General features: G+C 30.7%; 1 protein-coding gene across 1 annotated transcript in view; it reads right to left on the bottom strand.

Annotated features, from left to right (window-relative positions):
- Nucleotides 1-2,095: 2,095 nt before the first annotated feature.
- Nucleotides 2,096-22,678, bottom strand: part of LOC129218666 (F-box only protein 8-like) — a 32,414-nt gene continuing 11,831 nt past the window's right edge. Inside the window, exons 3-6 of the mRNA XM_054852987.1 lie at nt 14,987-15,113; nt 11,446-11,564; nt 5,538-5,722; nt 2,096-2,295 (exon numbers count right to left, since the gene is read on the bottom strand). Of these exons, the coding sequence (XP_054708962.1) occupies nt 2,096-2,295; nt 5,538-5,722; nt 11,446-11,564; nt 14,987-15,113 (631 nt within the window). The remainder of the gene's footprint in view (nt 2,296-5,537; nt 5,723-11,445; nt 11,565-14,986; nt 15,114-22,678) is intronic.

Raw genomic sequence — 22,678 nt, 5'->3', positions numbered from 1 at the left:
TTTATTATTTCTTAAAATTGGCTTTAACAAGTAATTAAATGTATAAATGCATACTCAACAACAAAAGATAATGTATATTTCATTCACAAAAATACCTTTACTGAGACTTGATTCTCATAATATATAATCTATTTTCCAATGCATTACTCTTTAAAAAATACTTTTTAAAATGAAATAAATGGAAAAAGAACATCAAGCTGAACAACATATTTAGAAAGTTGCTTATTATATATTATAATTGTTTGCTTATAATTGCTACTTTAATAACATAGAGTGGCAAAAAAGTTTTTCCTGCCTCTGACATCATTCTTGCCTACTCTACTGTAAATTGACCATCTGATTCTGAGCATGACCCCTGTTTTCTGGAAACAGCACCCCTCTATGTCTTTCAGTTTTTTAAAAATTTATTGCCATGAGTGTCATTTGGAGGGAGAGGGAGTATAATTTTTAACATTAAACATCTTCTGGACGGTTAGAAAGTGAAACGTTTAAAAACAGTAACATTTGTAGCAAGGAGACTTGGAGTGATTTTCGTTCTTAAAACATTAAAAACAAAACATTAATAAAACTTTTTTTTCTTTAACTGTAAAACCTGAGTAACAGCCTTACTTGTGTGAGGACTATATCTGAAAATTTGTTCAAGTGGGGGAAAAATTGTTTCTTTTTAAATCTCGGAAGTATCTCCTTGCATGAGTGGCATTGTGAATCTTCAGTAAAGAAGTTTGCTGCATGAGTTAAATGTGGTTTTAATTTACATTTTTTAATGTAATTGCGATAAACAAAATTAAAAGTTTTTAATACAGCATTAGTACATAATTATTATTCTTGGGATGCCTTTCCATATTGTTGATTCGTTTTTTATACTTTTATGGCTATGAGCTTGATTTAGAACAAGGAAAGAGGCATAAAAATATAATAATTATGATGATGTAAAATGAAACGTGTTTCATGCAAAATTGTAATTTTGTCAAAAGCTAGCTTTCCTCCAGTACTCCGAAATAGATGTTTATTAAACCAATGACCAGCTATACTTTGCTAGCATGCTTCCTATCCATTTCACTGAAAAGCTTCTCTTAAACTAAATGATGACTTGAAGGAACATCTTTGGCATAATGAATTCCAGAAATCAATACAATACAGAAATTTTGAAGAAAGAAAGAAATTGATAATCCCTTAGTCATTTTTGCAACTAATAACATTCTCTTCCTATCAAATTAAAACCATGGCCATAAATTTATTAAAAAAGTAAAAAATATGGGAATAGACATCTCCAGAAAACGGTGGGTAATGAGAGAAGATAGAAGTCATATTTGGAAAAAGGTTTACATTAGGATCAACAGGTATGGGATCAGAGGCTATTTTCATGCGATGCAGAGTACCCATCCTTTTGGAATAAACTATGCAATGTGTTTTGGCATATACATTTGATCTCTAATACAAAAACAAAGAACTAAAATGCTCTTAAGACATTTTTTTCAAAAATTTGTACTTCTTAGTTTTCATCATTTAAACTGACAAACAAACAGAAATATTTGAAACAAAATATTGCAATGTCTAAAAAATAATTAGCAGAAAAAATTCTGTAATTCTTTAAACACATTGGTTCTTAGAAGAAACTTAATGTATTTAGTATTTTGCATTCAAAAGAAAATATAAAAAAATAATTTGCATTTGAAAGTCAACATCATTGTGCATGAGAATAAAACTTAATGTTGTATTATCAACCATATAAAAAGTTACAAAAATACTATTTATTGCAAGGATTGTGCTGTATGTAAAAACTGAACACCATTATGACATTAGAGATTTGTTAAAGTCATCAATGATTTATATAAAAATAATTATTTTGCATATTTCAAAGTAGCGAAAAACAACTTTTCAAACTTTAAAAAGCTTTCAACTCGGTGATTTCAACATAACAAACAACAAATCAAGACATACACGGACCACACAGAACATACCATAGATAACGAGAACATTTCAGTTTACATAGATTACTTCTTGTTGCTGTTATTTATTTTTTTTAAGACTAGTAAATAACATTTTTAACAACCACCACAAATGCTGAACTTGAAATTAAAAGTGTACAAGCTTTCTAATCTGCTGAATTAGGAGCTACATGTCCACGTAGGTAAACATCGTCATACATGTGCCCAAAGAACTCATCATCAGCTTTGTGTATTGCATGCCGCACATTGCGAATGAATTCTCGCTTTGACATTTTATTCTTTATATGAGGACTTGCCAAATCGACAGATAGCATTATCAAGGAAAAGCACAAAATATAAACCATATCTGGAACAGTAAAAAAAAAAAAAAACAAAGGTTATTAAAAATATACAAAATAGTGAGGCTTTAAGAGCATACCATATAATGTTCTCAAATAGCTGAAACTTCGTTACAAACACATAAATCAAATACAATATATATATATATATATATATATATATATATATATATAATAAAAGTGAAAAATATTGAAAATACCACACCAAGAGCCCATAGATGTGCAACACAGCAAAACTAAAAAGCCAAGTAAATATAAAATTAAGCAAACAGAATTACAAATATTAAACAAGTTTGCTGTGTTGCGCATCTATGGGCTCTTGGTGTGGTCTTTTCAATATTTTTCACTTTTATTATTATTATATATATACATATATATATATATATATATAAAATTAAGCAAACAGAATTACAAATATTAAACAAATTATAAATAACAAATGATGATAAAAAGGAAAAATGCAAACAGCTATTAAGTAGGAATAGAAAAAGAGTGAATCCAGAGCTCATCAGCCGTGGAGGATTCATTAATAATGGTCAAAAGACCAAAATTTTAACTATAAACTAGAAGAGAATGTTTAAGCTCCAGTACATGTAATATAGAGTAACAATGGGCAAACGCACCACTTGCTAAACTAAAAACAATAAACTAGAGCTCAAACCTAAAACTAAAAGCAGGGGGTTTCGCCTCGACTAATTAGGAAAACAAGTTCCGATAATTAGCCTTCCACGGGACAGTACCTGCCAATAACAAAATTGTCTTACCTTGAAATCCGCGTAAACAAATCCAATCCATTGTTCAGCCTGATAAAAAAACCAATCCATTTGTCAACAAAACATTAAAAACATAAAAACATATCCCGAAATCGGTAGATAGACATACCGAGTCGCCTGTTTCGCACGTGTAAAATTCATCCACCACGGTGATTCATAAAAAAATGGTTTGTCACGGTTGTATCATACATTTACACAGTTAAACAGTTTCAAAGGAAGCGAAATGTTCATCGAAGGCTATACTTAAGCAGATGTTTTCAACTAGATTTTTAGGGAAGTTATTATTAAAAAGTAAGTTTTTGAGTACTGAAATTTCTTGCTTAAATGCAGAAATGGTATTGCAAATTCTTTTAATTCTGATAGCTTGCGAAACAATAATGCCAATAAAAACCTTTTTACTTAGGCAGGAGGAAAAATCTTGTAAACTGTTAACTGTGAAATTGAATTCACGTCTTTTATCATAGATTGTAGTGGAACAATTTGAGTCAATTTGTATGTTGATATCCAAGAAATTAAAGCTATTTTGATTAGAACTGGTCTTTTTGAGCGTTAAAACCACCACTTATAATTCCTCCAAACTTAATGAATTTTCCATCATCAAAAAATTTGCTGCTGCTTACAAACTTTTTAAATTGCCACGTCCTGATTCTGTTAACTTACCTTACTTATATGCAATTCCAAAATTTCAAAAAACACCTGTTGGGTTTCGTTTTATATGTTCTGCTACCAACACCATTGGAAAAAATCCGAGTGTAAAACTTGAACAGTTTCTCAAAAAAATTCTTGAACAGCTTAAACTTCAACAAAAGAATTGGTTTTGGATTTTTAATAATAGTGTAGAAGTGATCAATTTACTGAATATGCTTGATATAAATTACTTGGAAGCACATTTGATTTTGAAAACCTCTTCACCAATATCCCACTCATTGAACTTTTTTCCTCTGTTTCAGATCTTTTCAATTCAGTCAAGAATTTTTCGATTCGGTTTTCATTTCGGTTCCCTTGATTTTAATTAATTGTTTTTTCTTGGTCTTTTTAAATTTTGTATTTTCAATAATTTTTTCAAAAATGGTAATTGATGTTTTCCACAAATTAATGGCATTGCAATGGGAGCTAATTTTAGATCTACATTAGTCAACCTTTTTCTTTTATATTATGAGAGAAAATATTTAATTGACAATCCTTCTTCTGCACTTCTTTGTTGCAGGTACATCGATGACCTATTGAGTATAAATTTTCTGAATTTTTCTGAACTTAACAAAACTATTTATCATTGATCATTAATGCTCAAAAAGACTAGTTTTAATCAAAATAACTTCAATTTCCTGCATATTAACATACAAATTGATTCAAATTGTTACACTACAATCTATGATAAAAGCCACGAATTTAATTTCACAGTTAACAGCTTACAAGATTTTTCCTCCTGCTTAAGTAAAAAGGTTTTTATTGGCACCATTGTTTTGCATGCTATCAGAACAAAAAGAATTTGCAATACCATTTCCGCATTTAATCAAGAAATTTCAGTACTCAAAAATATACTTTTTAATAATAAATTAACTTTCCTAAAAATCTGGTTGAAAACATTTGCTTAAGTATAGCCTTCGATGAGCATTTTGCTTCTTTTGAAACTGTGTAAATGTATGATACAACCGTGACAAACCATTTTTTGTGGATCACCGGGGTGGATGAATTTTACACGTGGGAAACAGACTGGCATGTTTCTGGAGTGATCTCTTTGGATATGGATTTGTTTTTTACTTTTATGTTGACAACTGGAAAGAATTCTGTCATGTTGAACATCGGAATGGTTTTGTATAAATGAATCTCAAGGTAAGATAATTTTGTTATTGGCAGGTACTGTCCCGTGGATGGCTAATTATCGAAACTTGTTTTCCTAGTTAGTCGAGGCGAAACCCCCTGCTTTTAGTTTTAGGTTTGAGCACTTGTTTATTGTTTATAGTTTAGCATGTGGTGCATTTGCCCAATGTTACTCTATATTACATGTACTGGAGCTTAAACATTCTCTTTTAGTTCATAGTTTGACCATATTTAATGAATTCTCCACAGCTGATGAGCTTTGGATTCATACTTTGTCTTTTCCTATTTAATAGCTATTTTCAATTTTCCTTTTTATCATCATAATTTTTATATAATTTGTTTAATAATTGGAATTTGGCTTGCTTATTATATATATATATATATATATATATATATATATATATATATATATATATATATATATATATATATATATACACATATATATATATATAAAACAAAGCTTTAAAGAAAACGAAGGTGTATCTTAGCATTTGTAAATCACTTACTACTTCAACAATATTTTACATCAAACTTTTTTCAATCATTTCCATACACTACTTGTCACAATCTTAAAAAATCTTACTTTTATCAAATGCATATTCACAATAATATGCTGTACGAAAACAACCATTTTTTAATGAATAAAGACTCACCTGTGCTTAACTGTAGTTCTGGATTACACTGGCAAAACCTTGCTGAAAACTTTTCCAACAAAAAATGAAGGTAATTGTCTAACTGATTTGGAGCTTGAAGCGTTTTAAAGAAACTTCGAAGAGCATGAGGCAAAAACTGCTTGGAATAATTATGTAATTCAATAAGGTGACTTAGAACATCTCTCCTGAAACATTCAAATTGTATTCAGATAACTATTTCCAAATGGGAAAAAAATATCGCTCATTCAAACCTAAAGAAAGAAACATTAACCACTTTCACACCTAATGTGGTAGCATTCACTGTAATTCCAGATGCAAAAAGTTTGTAAAATAAAGCCACCCTAACCCTTGACATCTTTCGACATTGTTCTCTTTTCAAATATCATGCTGCAATTTTCTTAACTTTGCACCATAAAGTATTAAGGCCGCAATCAACTTACTGTGAACCAAAACCACTGAAATGTTCTTCATAATATCAGAACTATTAACAACATGGCAAACTATGCTAAAAAAAATTAACAAACAATTTATATTGTTAATTTTTTTTTTGTGAAAATATGCTTTACCAAACAAATTTAATTGAAACTTGATAATAATTTTTAAAAAAAAACTCAAAATTTAATTTAAATCCAATAACAAACATTCTGAATTAGTGTTTTTTGGAGCATGCAAATACATTGAAAATAGCCAAGTCGAAATCAGCTATGAGGCAAGTTGAAAAGTTCTTGGCATGACAATGAAAGACTGAGATTTTCAGTTTAAAGTTGATTTCATTTTTTTAAATATTATCACTTGACTTCAACGTACTTAATCCTGCATTTCTCCAACATTAGAACTCCTTCCTGGACTGGAAGGTTGTGAAAACATTCATCTCCAGCCCTCTCAAGCCCTTTTCAGAAACAAATTTGTACAAGTTTGTTAGCAGATGGAACTCTGAAAATGCCTGTAGAACAGGAGCAATGACCGAGAAAATCATACTCCAAATTCTGCAGTTTACCAATTGCCAACGCACCCTTGTGAACTGGTGCATATCCTGGGGATTTTTTTTTTTCTTCTTCAAGTCAAGTTCTTCTCCAGAATTTTGGCATCCAGCTGGTCAAGAAGGTTAGTGTAATATTTACCTGTAATTGCTTTGCCATCTCAAGACAATGAATTAACAGGATCCCTTTTGCAACCCAAAACACATTGCTCAAAACCTTTCCCACAGATGGATTGACTTCTTTCTTTTAGCGTCAAACACTGACTTCCACCCACTGTGTCGAAAGCTGTTTCATTTCTGCCATGTAGTGGTGAACCCATATCTCATCCATGGCAAGAAATTGCTGCGAAAAAATGCTCTGATCCCTATTGAAATGATCTAAACATTGATGTGAAAATTTGCTTTTGATCGGCATTCTACAAATATGGTACATATCTTGCGCCAAGCTTTTGCATCCCCAATACTTTGTGCAAGATGTTTCACACCCTTTTTCCCCCAATATCCTCACAGCCTTAGCTTTCTCACTCACCTTCACATGGACCACCTTTGGAGAACATGGGGGAATTCAGGGGACAACTGCCCACTTTTTAACGGTTGATATGGCAGAAGTAGAGTACAAGTAAATGTTTTTCAACGCAGGATGAATTTCCTAACAGAAATCCAACCAAAACCAAGAATTTTATGACAGTACGATAATCAAGTTCACCCATATACATTTTTGTTATTTGGGACAATATTTCTGTGTCACGGCGAAAACTTTTAACCTTTTCTTAGTAAGAACTATATGACACAAACATTTTGCATTGGCTTCATAATGGTTAAAGAACAATCAGGAGGATAGTTCATCACACACAACAGAAAAGCAGCAAACACAAAAAGAAAACAAACTTAGGGATCAAAACGAATTCCAAAATCAATTTTTATATCTCACAGCTCCAGTGTTTGTACTGAAGAAACGGAGGCTTTAAGAAGTCAAAACACCATAGCAAATTAGTGTCTTACTACAGCAATATCATTAAATGTAGTACATTCATTTGTGTCACAAATATATTAGTAATTTCTTTTAAAGTTATAGAGTATTAAGCATACTTTTGCTAAAAGATGATTTAAACTAGGAACACCTTCTCTAGAAAGCAGATGCAATCTTGCCACTATCAAGTTCACAAATAGACTCTGTAGTAACAACATGCAAGAGTGACAAAAAACAGAAAATAACAATTATCAGTTGCCCCAAATGTGACGGTTGATCTTGCTCCTCTCCATGGAAGTAAATAGGAAATTATTGGGAATGAGGTTATCAAAGATATCTATTATTTTGCTAATTATTAGGGATAATTGGCATAATATCCTAACAATTGAAAACACAACATTTTTGAAACAAACATGTTAAATATCTATTGTATTGTTGATTATTGCGGATAACTGACATAATACCCTAATAATTGAAAAGGTTACTGAAATCAGACGTATATTGAAAAGAAAAAGTATGCAATTTAATAAGCAACTTTTCCCCCAGCTTAGAACGATTTTATATATAGTTGCATTAAAGAACTGGTGTTGATGAAAAGGGGAAAATTATAGATGACGCATGTGTATCTTTACTAAAGAGAAAATTGATGAAATTGGTAGAGGTGGGCTATGTCGTTCTTTGTAATGATCCGTTCATCAGAGGATCGTTCATTCTTTTGATCTGTTCATTCAACTTGTTCATTCAAAAATAGTTACAGGTGATCTTTCTGCACAAATTACTCACAGACATTTGAAATGTTTCATTAGATCAGTGATATTCTTTGGGGGAAAAATAACTTAAACTATCTAAATGCAAGAAAATATGTCAATGAAAAATTAATCAAAAAATATTTTATTTGGGGTCAGATGTAGAATATTCAGAGAAGGGGGGGGGGCACAATTAAGCTGCTTCTTTGTCAGTGGGTGGGAGCAGCATACCCTAAAACAGGGTTCTCTGATCTGTGCGCAGAATCCGCCCCGCAAGCATATTTTTCCCGGCCCACAGGAAGTTTACAAATTGAAAAAAAAAAGCTTTATTTGATAATATATTTCTTTTTAAACATTTTTTAAAGGAAAACTTAGCCAAGAAAAGCTCAAAAACCACTCCTAAGCTATGATCTTAGCAAGAGTGGAGCAGGAAGGGGCAACTGCCTTTTCCTAGAGGAAAGTCTTCACTTTCACTTTCCTCTTCAAAGTCACCAAAGACAGTTTTAAAATGTATTTTTAGGACTTCAATTTCAAAACATTTCTGGAGGACAGTCGTTTACCTGTTCTTTTCCATTTATTTCACCAAAAATATCCTCAAATGGTGTTTTGGTGATTTTAATTTCAACCGGATTCCAGAAAGAGATTCCGAGGGGTCTTTCCAAACGTCTCAACATGTATAGCTTAAAATTGCAGTTTTGAAACTTCAATCTAAAAAAATTTCTGGAACATCTAATAAATTTTGACCATTCTTCTAACACCATGGAATTTTTCCTGAAATGTGTTTCTTGGGCTTTATTCCCAAAACGTTTCTGAAGAGAGCGTCTGAACTTTCCGCATTTCCTTAACATTGCAAATCACTAATAATAATCTAAAATTCCGTTTCCAAAACTAAATTTTTAGGAAGAAAAACATTTGACTTCACTAAAGATAACCTAAAATTGACTTAATTTTTTAAAAATAATTTTGGGGTGATAATTGCAACCCCTCTTTCCCTTCATTTTTATAAAATCGCCCTAAAATGCAAATTTTGATGTGCATATCGAAAATTTCTCCCGAAATGGAAGCTGAAACTTGTCTCTCTGCCATCTGTAACACCACCAAAAATTGACTAAAACTATGTTTTTAGGACTTTAATTTGTAAAAATTTCCGGGAGATATGACTCCACCCCTTAACTTCTGTCTTTCTTCTGATTCAAAGACAACAAGAAAAAAAATTAGGACTTTATAACTTTTGGTACTTAACTTTTCTTCAAAGCAATAGATTTTGCTTTTTAAAGATCTTCTCAGTGTTAAACTTATCTTACATTTTATTAATTCACTCATTTCTTTTAATTTATAAATTAAATTTAGTATAGGAAATTGAAGCAAGATAGGTAAGGGCGGCAGCAACCACCATCTTGTTCTACTTTGGCTTGGCCTTCCCTTAAGTGAATCCGGACTACACTCATGCTACTGAGCAAAATTTTTTTTAAAAATGGTGGTTGGGGGAGGGGGGTCGGCTGAAGTAACTAAACCATCTGAACTTGAAATACTGTTGAACTGTCGCGAGTCAGCAAGTAAACAAGGCGAATGTATTTCTTGATATATTATAAACTAAATGTTGAAGTAAATACAGAACTAATGTTCTTCAAAGCAATTCTGAATACAATTTGAAAAAAGACAAGAAAACTTTAATTATAAATAGAATTAATGTAGTTACAGCCAATTTACTGTAAACTGGTTTCAAAACTAAGTCTGTTTAATTTTTTTTTTTTTTTTTTGTAAAGTAAACATCTGCTTTTTAAATAAAAACTGGTGTCAGTTGTCGAAACTGACCTTTTTTGACCCTAAAACAAACATCTGTCAACTATGATATCTACCCAAAAGAAAAAGGTGTGTTTCTTAAGATATTTTTTTCAGCTACAGCACAGTATATATACATATAGTTGTTACCAATAGACCATGTATTGCAAAAAAAGTAACAACAAATATATAGGTAGCTCAGACGGAGTACTGAATAACTTAGTGTTAAAAAAAAAAAAAAAAAAACTCACCTAAATATTTGGAAGCTTCAAAATTATTCCACAGTACCGATGAGAACAGAAAAAAAAAGCGCAACACTTTTTAAATGCGGGAAACATTAGACAGTAATAATCCCTATTAAAAATAAGAATAGTTAAAAAAGTGACTTGGAAGCCGCCAACAAAGTCAAAAATAAAGCCAAATCAATATAGATGGTAGTTGATAGGGATGTCAAAGAAGACAAAAGGATCACCAGAAAAGTAAAAAAAGGTATTTTTAGAAATAATTTTGGCGACAGAAAACGTGAGAAGGATTTTAGAAGGTTTGTGGGACAGCAAGTGGAAAGTCCAAACATTTTGTTAGTAGCCCAAAAGTTACACAAAACATTACTTATAGATACATTGAAAAATTGCAAATGAACTGCAGTGGTAAAAGAAAAATGATGATTAAAGCAGAATGTTAAAATGTTTGAAAGGAATATATATTGTACTGCACTGAGAAAAATTAAATTTGAGATTGATTGAGAGTTAAAAATTTGAAAATGAATGGTTTTCAAAAAAAAAAAATCTATTTTATCACAAGTACATCAATACAATGTTCGAAACTGCTCACCGTTCATAAGAATGGTCGTTCCTTTTTTACGTGAACGAATGGATCCGTTAACTTTAAGGATTCGTTCTTTTTGACCCATTCGTTCATGAACAACACATCCCTAGAAATTGGGGAGTCTTTTTTTAAAACTTTTCAAACAGAAAGAACAAAAGCGCAACAATGTTAGATGATAGTTAGATAAAGGAACAGTAAACAGCTGCTATATCAATGGTTGAATAGATGTCCATTTACCAAAAGCCAGGTAAACTACATGCAAGAATGAGTATTTTTACATAGAAACACACAAGTATTCCCCCCCCCCTTCTTTATTATTTTTTTCTTTAAAACTTTTTGCAATCATCCAAGTGCAATGATTGTTAAAATCTATATTAGTGTGTAATTGACTATACTCAGTATTTACTTTCACTCAGTCAAACTAGCTTAAATCTGCAAACATATATGTTTGTTTATTTATTTATTTATGTGATATAAAGAACAGTTTGAAAGTTTTAAAGAATATAAGTCTGGTTAAGGCCTGGATAAAAACAAGTTATTTTTTAAGCTTCTAATACAAAAGATGAATTATTCTGAAGTGGGCAAACCAAGATTAATCTCACTTACCTTACATTTAAATACAATCTCTTTTGTCTTACATTTAAAGTGTGTGTATTATGAATAAAATGTGCAATCTCCTTTGGATTGTTGTCAATCAACTGATGCTTGATAAAGTACTCCATTCCCTAGAAAGGAAATATATATAAAACATTTATTCAACAGAAATATCAAAGCATAAGGCAGTTTTTCATTAGAATTCTTTGTATCTAATGTTATCCCACAAACAACTTTTTGCTTAATTGTAATGAATTTTTCTTGATTTTTTTTCTTGACTATTTTCGAGGAACATTATTGATCAGTGCTGCACACTTTGCTTCATTTAAATGTTTTCAAAAAGAGTGATTTAAATTTAAAAAAAAAAAAAAAAACAGAATTAACAGGCACTTTTACATATCTTTCAAATTTATACATTTATTTACTTTTGTCTAATGCAGTTCTATTTATTTCTCTTTACTATTACTCTTTTTCTTTGAAATAGTGCATAATAATAATGAAGGGCTCCTATATAAGGGGGCAAGAGGGGCTCAAGCCCCCCCCCCCCTAGAAATGAGAACTTAATTGCTTTTAGTGCTTTTTTCTTTGCAAAACTTTATAAAAATTTCTTTTCAAGCCATTAATGAATAAGTTATTAAAAATGTCAAATTTTAATGTCTCTAATCGGCTTCCATGGGGAAAATAGTCTGCTAAACCATGGGGAAAATTTTTGAGCCCTGCCCCCTTAACATTTTGCATATGGGCGCCCTTGATAATAATCCAAAGAGAAAAAATAACAGAAGTTCAATTACCCTGCAGTTGTTTAGTTCCAGAGCTATGTGTTAAATGGACAAGTTATCTCTCATGTGCCACAATATGGTTAAAGATTGAGGAAAAAGATTTTCTCTCAAAGACCAAAGGAAACACAATTAGTCAAAGTGATACAATTTACAACAATTAATATTAACTTCCATTTCGTGGAAGAAGTAGGGGATGGATCATTCTGCAAACTCAAATAGCAGTTCTAACAAAAGGTAACTAAACTGCACTTGACATCTCAATACGAAACCAAGTCTTGTCTAGAGTACCTGGATATTAACAACTTTTCTATACAAAATTAAAAAAAACTTAAGATAGAACAAAAGTAGCATGCAAAACTTTATTTGAAAGATTATTTTTATGTAAATTGGAGACAAGCTAAAATTAATCCACAATATTCAGAAAAATCTAGAGGAAACATAAATTTCTAATAAAAGTTGGCAAGTAAAAAGTCTAACAATTCTATCTGCCTTATTTGGAGACATTTCTCGTGCATTTAGTTCTTTCCTGTAGCTGTATATATCAACATCATTTAAGATAGTACTAAAAGATGTTTTATGATATTACATTTATTATAATGATAAGCTTGATAAACCAATCTTGTCCAAAATTCTTTTTAAAATCAAATTATTCATCAAAAGCAAATAATATTGATTTGTACTTCATTAGTTCAATAAATGTTCCATTTCATTTCCTAGACAATAAGAATCTTTGTGAGCAGGAAACAATGAAGAATAGTAGAACTAACAGATTTTTCAAAAACTTTTCTTCCATCTTTTCTCAAAAGTATCTATGTATATAACTGATAAAAGCTGAAAAATGTTTAAACATTGATTAATTTGTTTCAAATAAGAAATGATAATCTGAATTTAAAATGGTTTTTAAAGAAATAAGGTTTTGACTAAGTGAGTAAAATTAGAATTGTATTAATGCATTCATAGAAAATTAACTAAAAATATATTTCCTAAGAGAAAGTGAAACATTTCCAAGCATTTTGGCATGGATTTTCAACAACCTTCTGTTTTGGGATTGATTTATGAAATATTTTGCTACCTTCACCATGAAAAACATGAATTAACAGACAATAATGCTGACATATCTGAAAAGCTGCCACCAAGAACTGCCTATATTGCAGACTAGTTTTATAAGTTCAAGAAATATCCCAAAATCTTTTATGTATAGCCTTTTGACATAAAGTTCAAACATTTACACAAAAATATTTTCAGTACAACTACATAAAATGTAGTATTATTATTATTATCACAATTCAATTTTTTAAAACTATTTGGAATTGCAATTACCTAACCCACTAAAATTAGATTCATGTGGCTGAATGAGATTTGATTAAAAAATACAGTCGAACCACGTTATCATGTCACCTTTGGGTCTCATCATAGTCGGAGCAATGTCATAACCGGAATAGTTTAAAAATCCATAAATAAACATTAGTTTATAATAAAATTACATATTTGATAAAATAAATTAATAGTTTTGATGTTTTTAATTAGATGCAACTAATGTAACTTTGAATTATTGGTGGATAAAACTAAAATTATAAGAAAAAAAATGCTTCACTTTTTTTTTCAATTTTAAAATACTTTCCTGTAAGAGTTTGCTTAGTTTTTTAATAACTTTTTAACACTCTCCTTCCCACAAAGTTGATTATTAAGTGAATAAAAAAAGAGTTTAATGTAACTATCAGCAAGAAAGAAACCAATTAGATTTCAATTTTTTCTACAATTTGAATACATTTTGAGTAGAAAAACATATTCTAACTCTTTAATCCACTTTAAAAAAAAGTTGTGTATTCCATTTCAATCTAACAATGGACTCTTATCTCTTTCTCTCTCACGGGATAAGCTTATAGTGGCCATCTATAGCTTACAGTAGCTATGGTCTTTCTCTTCTCTTGCTGCTTCTTTAGTCCAGCATTAAAATCCACCTTCTTTGAATTCCTTGCTATTGTCCCTCCTGTCAAAATCTGAAACCTGTAGCTTTCAGAACTTATCTACTCACCCCCTCTGATTCTCGAAGTGTCATACATGAGTAAGTCTTTTGCCAAAGTCAGAAATTCCTACAATAAACTTTTCCAGATGTTTTGATTATTTTACTGAAAATAGTATGTAACCAGTCATAGTAACCTGTCATAGTAACAAGAGTTGCACCAAAAATACAAAATCTTGAAATTACATGCTTTTTTTTGTGCCAACATCCGTTTACTTTTTCGATTTTTCATAATGTCCTTTCTTTGAAATTTTTAAAGAGTGGGCTGACACATGAAACGATTTGAAGCACAGTGCGGAGTTCCGCACGGGTTGACTAGTATCTAATATAACCAATCTTGATAAAAATTACTCATTGCAAAATTTTCACAATAAGTTAAACGTTTTAATCTCAAAGTTAAAATTATGACTGAAGAGCTTGTTAAAAAAGGACATAGCTCCAAATTTAATTTTTCAAAAGGTTTGCAATGAAGCTTAAAACACCAAGTCACATTCTACTTTGTTTTTAGGTTTTGCAACTTATTTTGTATAACTTTACTGAAAAGCATACAAGAGCAGTTGTTAAAATATAAAAAAGAATAAAGTGGATTGATGCTGCCAGCTCTAATGCAGACTTTTTGAATACATTGAAATTGGAGCTATCTCTTTTTTGCAGCAAAGGCCTTTACTTTCTAAAACATACTTTAGTCAGAGAAAGTATGTATTTTAAAATAGAGTAATTCAAAACCAACATTCAGAAATTTACTACTTACCATAAAAGCATCAGCATTAAAAGTTATAGTCCCTTCATCTAACTGCAAATACAACTGATGATATGAAAAATGAATAGCTTTTCTTCGTGAATAAATAGTTGCATAACCCCACTGGCTGCGACACAAGCTACAACATATAAATTTTAACGATATTCATATGCAAATATAAAAATACACATCAGTAGTGATTTCAATAAGGATGAACTCAATAAATAAAATTTTCACATTTCTAGCTACTCCATACATGCAACTTTTCAAATGATGGTTCATTAAAACTTTATATGCAACACCTCATGAATGAAGAAGGTAACATTGAGATTGAATGTTCCATGACATTAAATAAAGTTCAGTCACTTGTTTGTTTCACAACTTTAAAGGAAACACAAAAAATCGTCGTTAAAAGAGAATTTTTGGAAAAATTCAAAAGAAAAATATTTTTCTTTTCTCTTCATGCTTGTATGACACCTCTACATATAAAATATTTTTTTGATATATTGGCATGGTTTTATGCAACTAAATAATGTCCTCATCAGCAGTCAAACTTTTGCCTCTCTTTAATCATATTGCCTTCTGTGATGACTAACATCGTGCAAGATGAAACTTTTTCCATATGATGTCATATACTTCGTGTATGGCTTCTAAGATTGTAAAATTTCTAGTTCCTTCTTTTTCAGCAGAATTGTTTGAAAGTTCTTTAAAGATTTTCAGTGAAAGGCTTTATACAGTAAAAACCTCTCAGATCTAATGGCTACAACTTCATTGTAAATTAAGCTAATAAAAATTTTTAAAAAACAGATTTGTAAGCCAAAATACATATGCTCTAGACAACTTATTTTTTTTAACACATTTTAAAATTAGGTTACTAAAACATTATGGCAGAAAAGAATAATGATGGAGAAAATTACAGTGACTTTGCGGCAAGTTACTGACACAAATAAATCCATCAGTTTAAGTGATGTCTACGACTCAGGAATTATTAATAACCTCACCATATGAACTAATTATGCAATTACAAATACAAAAGTGATGACTAGCAACAGGCTATCAACCCAGCTAAGATGGCCTTGGTCAATTTATCAGTCCTCAATGAAGATCAAGAGCACTCTCAAAATTATTCACCCCCGTTGCAAGTAGCAGCTGCTTCCAGTAAACTACAGTGAACTGTCTCTATTCTGAACTCACGGGGCAGAACAAAAGTGTTTAGATTATGGGGGTGTTCATTTTATAGAGAGTATGGAAATGCATGCATATGTGTTCTATTGCATAAATAGACTATGTTCTTTACTTCGCCTAGTGAGCTATTCAAGTTATAGGCAGCTGGTGCAATATCTAGTTAAACTCAGTAGGAACACAACTCTTGCATTTGTTTCTTTAAGAAAAAAAGTTTTACATAATATTCAACTATAAAATATTACAATACAGTTATCGGTACAATACCTGTAAAAACGAGAATTTAATCTGCTTTTGTATTGTGTATTCTCATGCAAGGAGCATGTTATCATTCAATTGTTTAAGTGAAAAGTTCTCCAGGTGATTCTCAGCCACATAATGTTTGTCGTAATTGAAACTTAAAGGTCTTGAATACTACTTGATATAATGGATGTTTTCTTGAAATACGCAGTTCAGTGGCAGAAACTTCATGCTCATATTGCTCAGCGAAATGGTTTTATGTAATGCAGCAATATCGACAAAAAAAAATTTTTTTCTTTCTCTCTTTAATTATTGTGACAAAACTGTGACGGTATTTCCGTTTTTCCAATTTGGTTCATAGGACTTCTCTAGTACTAATTGTGAACATGTTTAGTACACAGGGTGTTCCGTTTTAACCTGCAAAAACCTTTATTTTCACAACCGTTAGTCATAGATGTATACTTCCAATTGCAAAAATGTTCAAAATCAGATGCAAAGTTAAGATATTGAAAGTTTGAAGCAAAAATGAATCAAAACGTACAAAATTTAACTTTTTATAAGGGCCCTAGGTAGTTGAGGGGCCGCCTAGCCATCTTCTTTTGTTATATGTTCAATTGTTTATTGTAATTTTTTTTCCTGTTCTTGGCTGCCTTTTAAATGGATTAATATCCTTCTGAATAAAGCCATATGTAACACCAACATACAGGCCCTAGGTCCCCAAACTAATGTTTAGAGAAATAATCTCCATTGAAAACTACTACTGACACAAAATACTTGACATTTGTGTGACCAAAACTCAAGGAGATGTTCCAGTCCAAAGTTTTAAAGGAAATTGGAACTTATCGCCCTTTCAGAAGAATGACAGGTCGTAAAAGTAAGAAAACAAAGGTTTTTTATTTTTGATTGCTATTCAAAAATAAATGCAAATTTTATGCCCTGATGCACAAAAATGCTCAACAAAACCTCAAACAATTTGAAAAACCGCACCCTATGCACACATATAATTTTAAACACTTGTTAACTGCTATATTTTCCTCCAAAAGGTGTTATTGACGGCAAGTGTAAGTGGTGTAAGTCACAAAACGCTGTGCTTCAGATCTCGGTAAATATGTGTCGTACTAATTTCAAACTTTGTTGGAATTATTTCCTTAAATATAAATTAGGGGACTTGAGGCCCAAATAAAGAGTTAAATTTTGTATTTTTTTTACTTCTTTTTATTTTTACTTCAAACTTTCAATATCCTAACTCTACATCTGATTTTTAAAATTTTTGCATTTGGAAGTATATATCTAGGACTAACGGTTACGAAAATAAAGGTCTTGCAGGTTAAAACGGAACACCCTGTATAAAGGGGAAATTATTTAGGGTTCATACCCTTTAGGGAAAAAAAAATTCAAGTACTTTTCAAGGCAAAAAAAATTTTTTTTTCAAGGCCATATCATAAATTTGTATCAAAAATATTGCATGCAGATTTCATTTAAAGCAAACATATAAACAATAGGCAATAATATAAAAAAGTAGAGGAAAACAAAATTGCCTTTTCTACAACAAGAAACACTTTGATAAAAGAACTACTGTGTCGAAAGTGTCTCTGCAAATGTCTGAAAAGCTTGGTCATAAAGAGGAGCAGAGCCCAGAGGTTCAATTTTGCTATCTTCACAGTCAAAGAAGTACATTTTATAGAATCTGCAAACTAACATTAAAAAAAATAAACAAATGAAAAAAAAACTTTCATGTTGCTTTTAACTTTTATGGGAAGAATCCAAAATACCTAAGACATAAGTTCCATGGAATAGCCTAGAGGAGGTTTTGAAGTCAACCTCCCCCCCCCCCTGGTTTCAACATTTATTTCCAATATTGATAGTAGTGTATACACATATAAGGGTGGTTAGGTCAAAAACACCACCCAGAAGGTAATTTCCGGGTGCACTATTAGGTTCAAAAATATTAGAGGCTCGCAAATCATTTATAAGTATGCAAAGTGAGGAAATCAATTATTCCTATGTATGTATTAGTTGTTCAGCCAATAAAGTATTTCAACTGTCTTCAAGTAAATTTAAAAATTAGTAAGAAGGAAAACATTTTATGAAAGTCCCCAGTCCAGTCTCCACACCTCAAAATTCGCAAAAGCTGTTTTGGATGTGATAAATACTCTCAATGTAAACTTGAGCCTGATATTACTGAACAACTTGTAATAGTCAATAAATGTGCAAGTTCAGATTCATAAAGCCATATTTCCAAATTGAAAAGTTTCACAAGAAGTTGACATACATTATGACAAAAGTAGTTTTATTTTGGAAACAATGGGTTATTGTTGAAATTATAATTTAAATTTAGAAATGCAATAATATTCAGGTGTGATTGTGAGTTCATAAAAAATCACTTGAGAGTTTCAAAAAGAAAATTGGGGGGGGGGGAGTAATTTTTAAAACTAAGACCCTTATTACTTAAATATACATATGTACAACAATTACTTTTGAAAAACATGCAATTCATTTCTTATGTTAAATAATTCATTAAGTCAAAATATTGTGCATATAAATATCAAACCCAGAGCCTGTTGATAACTAGCAACAGGCACTGGGCCTAGCTAGGTTGGTCCTAGTCAATTTATTAGATCCCAATGAAGATCAATGACCCTCCTTAATTTATATACCCCTTTGCCTCTTCGGGTTAAGTGCCCAGAACCCTACTAAAATAGTAATTTTGAACATTTGAGGTAAAAGAGGAAAATTGCAGTTAGGGAGGTAAAAGCATAACGAACACTACTGGATTTTCAGTGAATAACCAAAACACAATCACCCCCGTTACATACCTTAATTATTTTAGCAGACATAAAGAAAATGATGAAATTATAAATTCCACTTTTTAAAATTATATAATTCAACTTTATATTTAAAATACAAACTTTAAGATAAAATGTAGGGTGCTCAATTGTTTAAACTAAATTTTTTTTCAAAATATCTGTAATAATTGAAAATTAGCTAATGATAATCAAAATCAAAATTTAATAAGTACAGTAGACTCCCGATTATCCGCGAGCGGTTTATCCGCGGGGCGGATTATCCGCGAATCAATCAACAATCACGAACATGTATTTTCGCAGTAAAAAGCTAATACCAGTGGCTTTTTTTTGAAAAATTGTAAATTTACACTCAGTTGTTTTTGCTTGATTGATTGATTTGATTTAATTTTATTATTATTATTATTATTATTATTATTATTATTATTTTTGTGCGTTCTTCATCGTACATACACTTGTTTGTTATTGATGTTAAGTTCAGTTGTGCAAAAATGCAAAACATTTGTACTGTACTCTATATATATTTTCACTGTTTGCAGAAAGTGTTATGCATCAATACAGTTTAAGAATTTGAGATAGGACAATTTTTACCTGATTTGTCCCCCATTTTAGTCTTTTTGCGGTTATCCGCGATTTTTATTATCCGCGGCACTTGTGCCACCCAATTCCGCGGATAATCGGGAGTTTACTGTATGTATAGGTAATTAAACAAAACATAAGTAATTAATTTTTTAGATATTGAAAAAATGTAAAACAAGCTAATCTGATGTAGCATGTGTCAAAAGTAATTTCTAATTGCCAAAAATATAAAAATATTTACAAGATGCAAACAGTTGAAACCTTAAACAAGGGAAGCAAATTCTCACAAATTAAGTTCAATGTTGGTAGTTTCCCATAAAATAAATTTATTTATTTTTTACTAAAATTAAACATAAAATATGAAAATAACATCTGATTAGCCAAAATATTTATATATTCACAAGATGCAAAAAGACTGAACTTTCAAAGACAAGAAGCAATTTTCCACAAAGTCTGAGTAAGTTCAACGTTGGCATGTTTTTTTTATAAAATAAATTTATTTTTTACTAAAATTAAACATAAAATATGCTAATTTGAGTTAGCATATGGGAAAATAACATTTGATTAGCCAAAATATTTAAATATTTGCAGGATGCAAAAAGATTGAAATTTCAAACACAAGAGCAATATCATGCGATATCCGAGCAAGTTCAATGTTGTCATGGTTTCCAAAACAATTCCTTTGTTAAATATTGAAATTAAGCAAAAAAAAAAAACTATTCTGAGATACCATATGTCAAAATAGCTTCCAATTGTAAAAAAACTTCAAAATGTTTGCAAGATACAAAAGGATTAAAATCTCAAACACGCAAACAATTTTTCGCGATGTCGCAAATCAAACACATGTTCAGAAAATTGCATTGATAAAATACTGTTAGAAAAAACTTAAGCACAATTCAATGATTTTTGAAAAGAATTTAAGCACTAAGAAATTTTTTCAAGGGTTTTCAAGCACTTGAAAATGAAATTTTTTTTTCAAGCACTTTTCAAGGATTTTCAAGAGCATATGAACCCTGTTATTGAAGGAGGTTAAAAATAGCGTTTGTAATACTAAGGTGTTCATATTATAGGGTGTACAGAGTACAGAGTGGTTAGCCCTATGTTCAGTCTATGGAGTTTCGCCTGGACCACCACAGGGAGTTCACATTAAGGAGTGTTCAGATAGAGAGAGTCCATTGAATTCCAAATGCCTACAGCCCTGTTGAAGTAGTCATTTTTAATAATTTAGATTATGATACCCGGCATAGAATGCTTGATATGTATAAACCTTGAGCAAAGGAGAGTAAAGCCAGATATGATCCAGTTTAACAAGTTTATTGAAATAGAGGACGTTTATAGGCTAAATTTTTGCATATATGGCAGAAAACCAGGGTTCAATGTTTAAAACTTTTCAAATGTGAAGCTCTTTTGAAATCAGAAAAAAAAAGAACTGCGTTCAACAGTGTTGTAGGTATTTGGAATGGTTTACCAGAAGCAGCTGTTACTTGCAAGGGCCCTGATAAAACAAACCATCCAGTTTACGTTGAGGAAAAGTTAAAAATGCTTCACAATAGTTGGAAATGTGTTTGGTTAGAAATTGGTTTAATCATCCTATCATTCAAATGATTGAATGAGTGTTTAAAAAGAACCAATTTCAAACTAAACACATTTCCAATCAACTTCCCACTAAAAAACAAGTTTTACATTCATGCCCGAACTAACCCAAGCTCATTGCTAATTTGTGCATACTGCAACACATGCATATGTGGTGAAGACTGAGGACTTAGAGGGGGGGAGAGAGAGAAGGGAGAGAGCATCGGGCAATCAAGAATCACGTGTTCACTGTGCTTGCTCAAAACAAATGCTCAATACTTGATAACCATTACAAAGTCTTTCAAATTAAATTAATTCATTTTTATTTCTTTCAATAAATTTTAAACTAAGATAAAACATAATTTTTTTAACTATATATTTCATCATTAAATGCATTTTATAGATTTTTTTTTCACGTAACATGAGGTGTGCAGGCCTAGATCTGGTGTTCTTTTTATTATTGTCTTTATTGTTGCCATGTTTTTAACTGCTTGAATTTTTTCTACAGACTCCCTTTTGCCTCAATTAAATTATTTTATTTGTTTTTAATATACGATTTTTTGGATTTTTGATCTGATGATTCGAAATCCTTAGAATTTTTGCTTGTTTAAACTGGCGATTTTTTTTTTTTTTAAGATGCTTGGACTAGTTTTTTAGGCATTTCTGGGAATTTTCGTGAATACTTTGAATTTATTTTTGAATATCATACTATTCCATTATTTAACTTTGGAAATTTTACATGAACAATAATTAAGAATAGGTTGATAATTTATATGAAGTTCACAAGTAATTTACTACAGAAATAAACTAGTGTTTCAAAATATGTTTTATAGTGTTCTTTTCTCATTGATGGATACAATACATTAAAATTCCTTTCCTAATAACAAAATTAACCTGAAAAAAAATGTAGCTTTCATGACATTCAAGTTAAGTCAACGTCATTGGCTTTCGTTTGACTTGTTTTAAATATTTAATATATAAATTGCATTTGTATGTTTTTTACTACAGCAGGTCTAAGCAAAACTGAGCTTTAGAACTAGTTGGCTATACTTTGAATGGCAAAATTTTAAAGTCAAAATTTTTATTGTCTTAAGAATAATTCTTCTGGTAACATATCTTTTCTGAAAAATGAGAAAAGAAACAAATGTATATGCTTATGAAAAAAATATTTTTGAGGCACATATGTAATTATTTAGAAAAAGAATAGGTAACAAATTTCCTTGGAAACCAATATATTAGTTTAGGTTATATTTTATTGCACACTTAACAAGGGAGGGGGAAGTGAATTTTGCAATACAAATTCAGCCTTTTCATCATCATCTTATGT

Source organism: Uloborus diversus, chromosome 3, assembly GCF_026930045.1.
Source record: "Uloborus diversus isolate 005 chromosome 3, Udiv.v.3.1, whole genome shotgun sequence".
NCBI lineage: Eukaryota > Metazoa > Arthropoda > Arachnida > Araneae > Uloboridae > Uloborus > Uloborus diversus.
The sequence above is the reverse complement of the archived record's forward strand: the minus strand, read 5'-3'. Positions and strand labels throughout refer to the sequence as shown.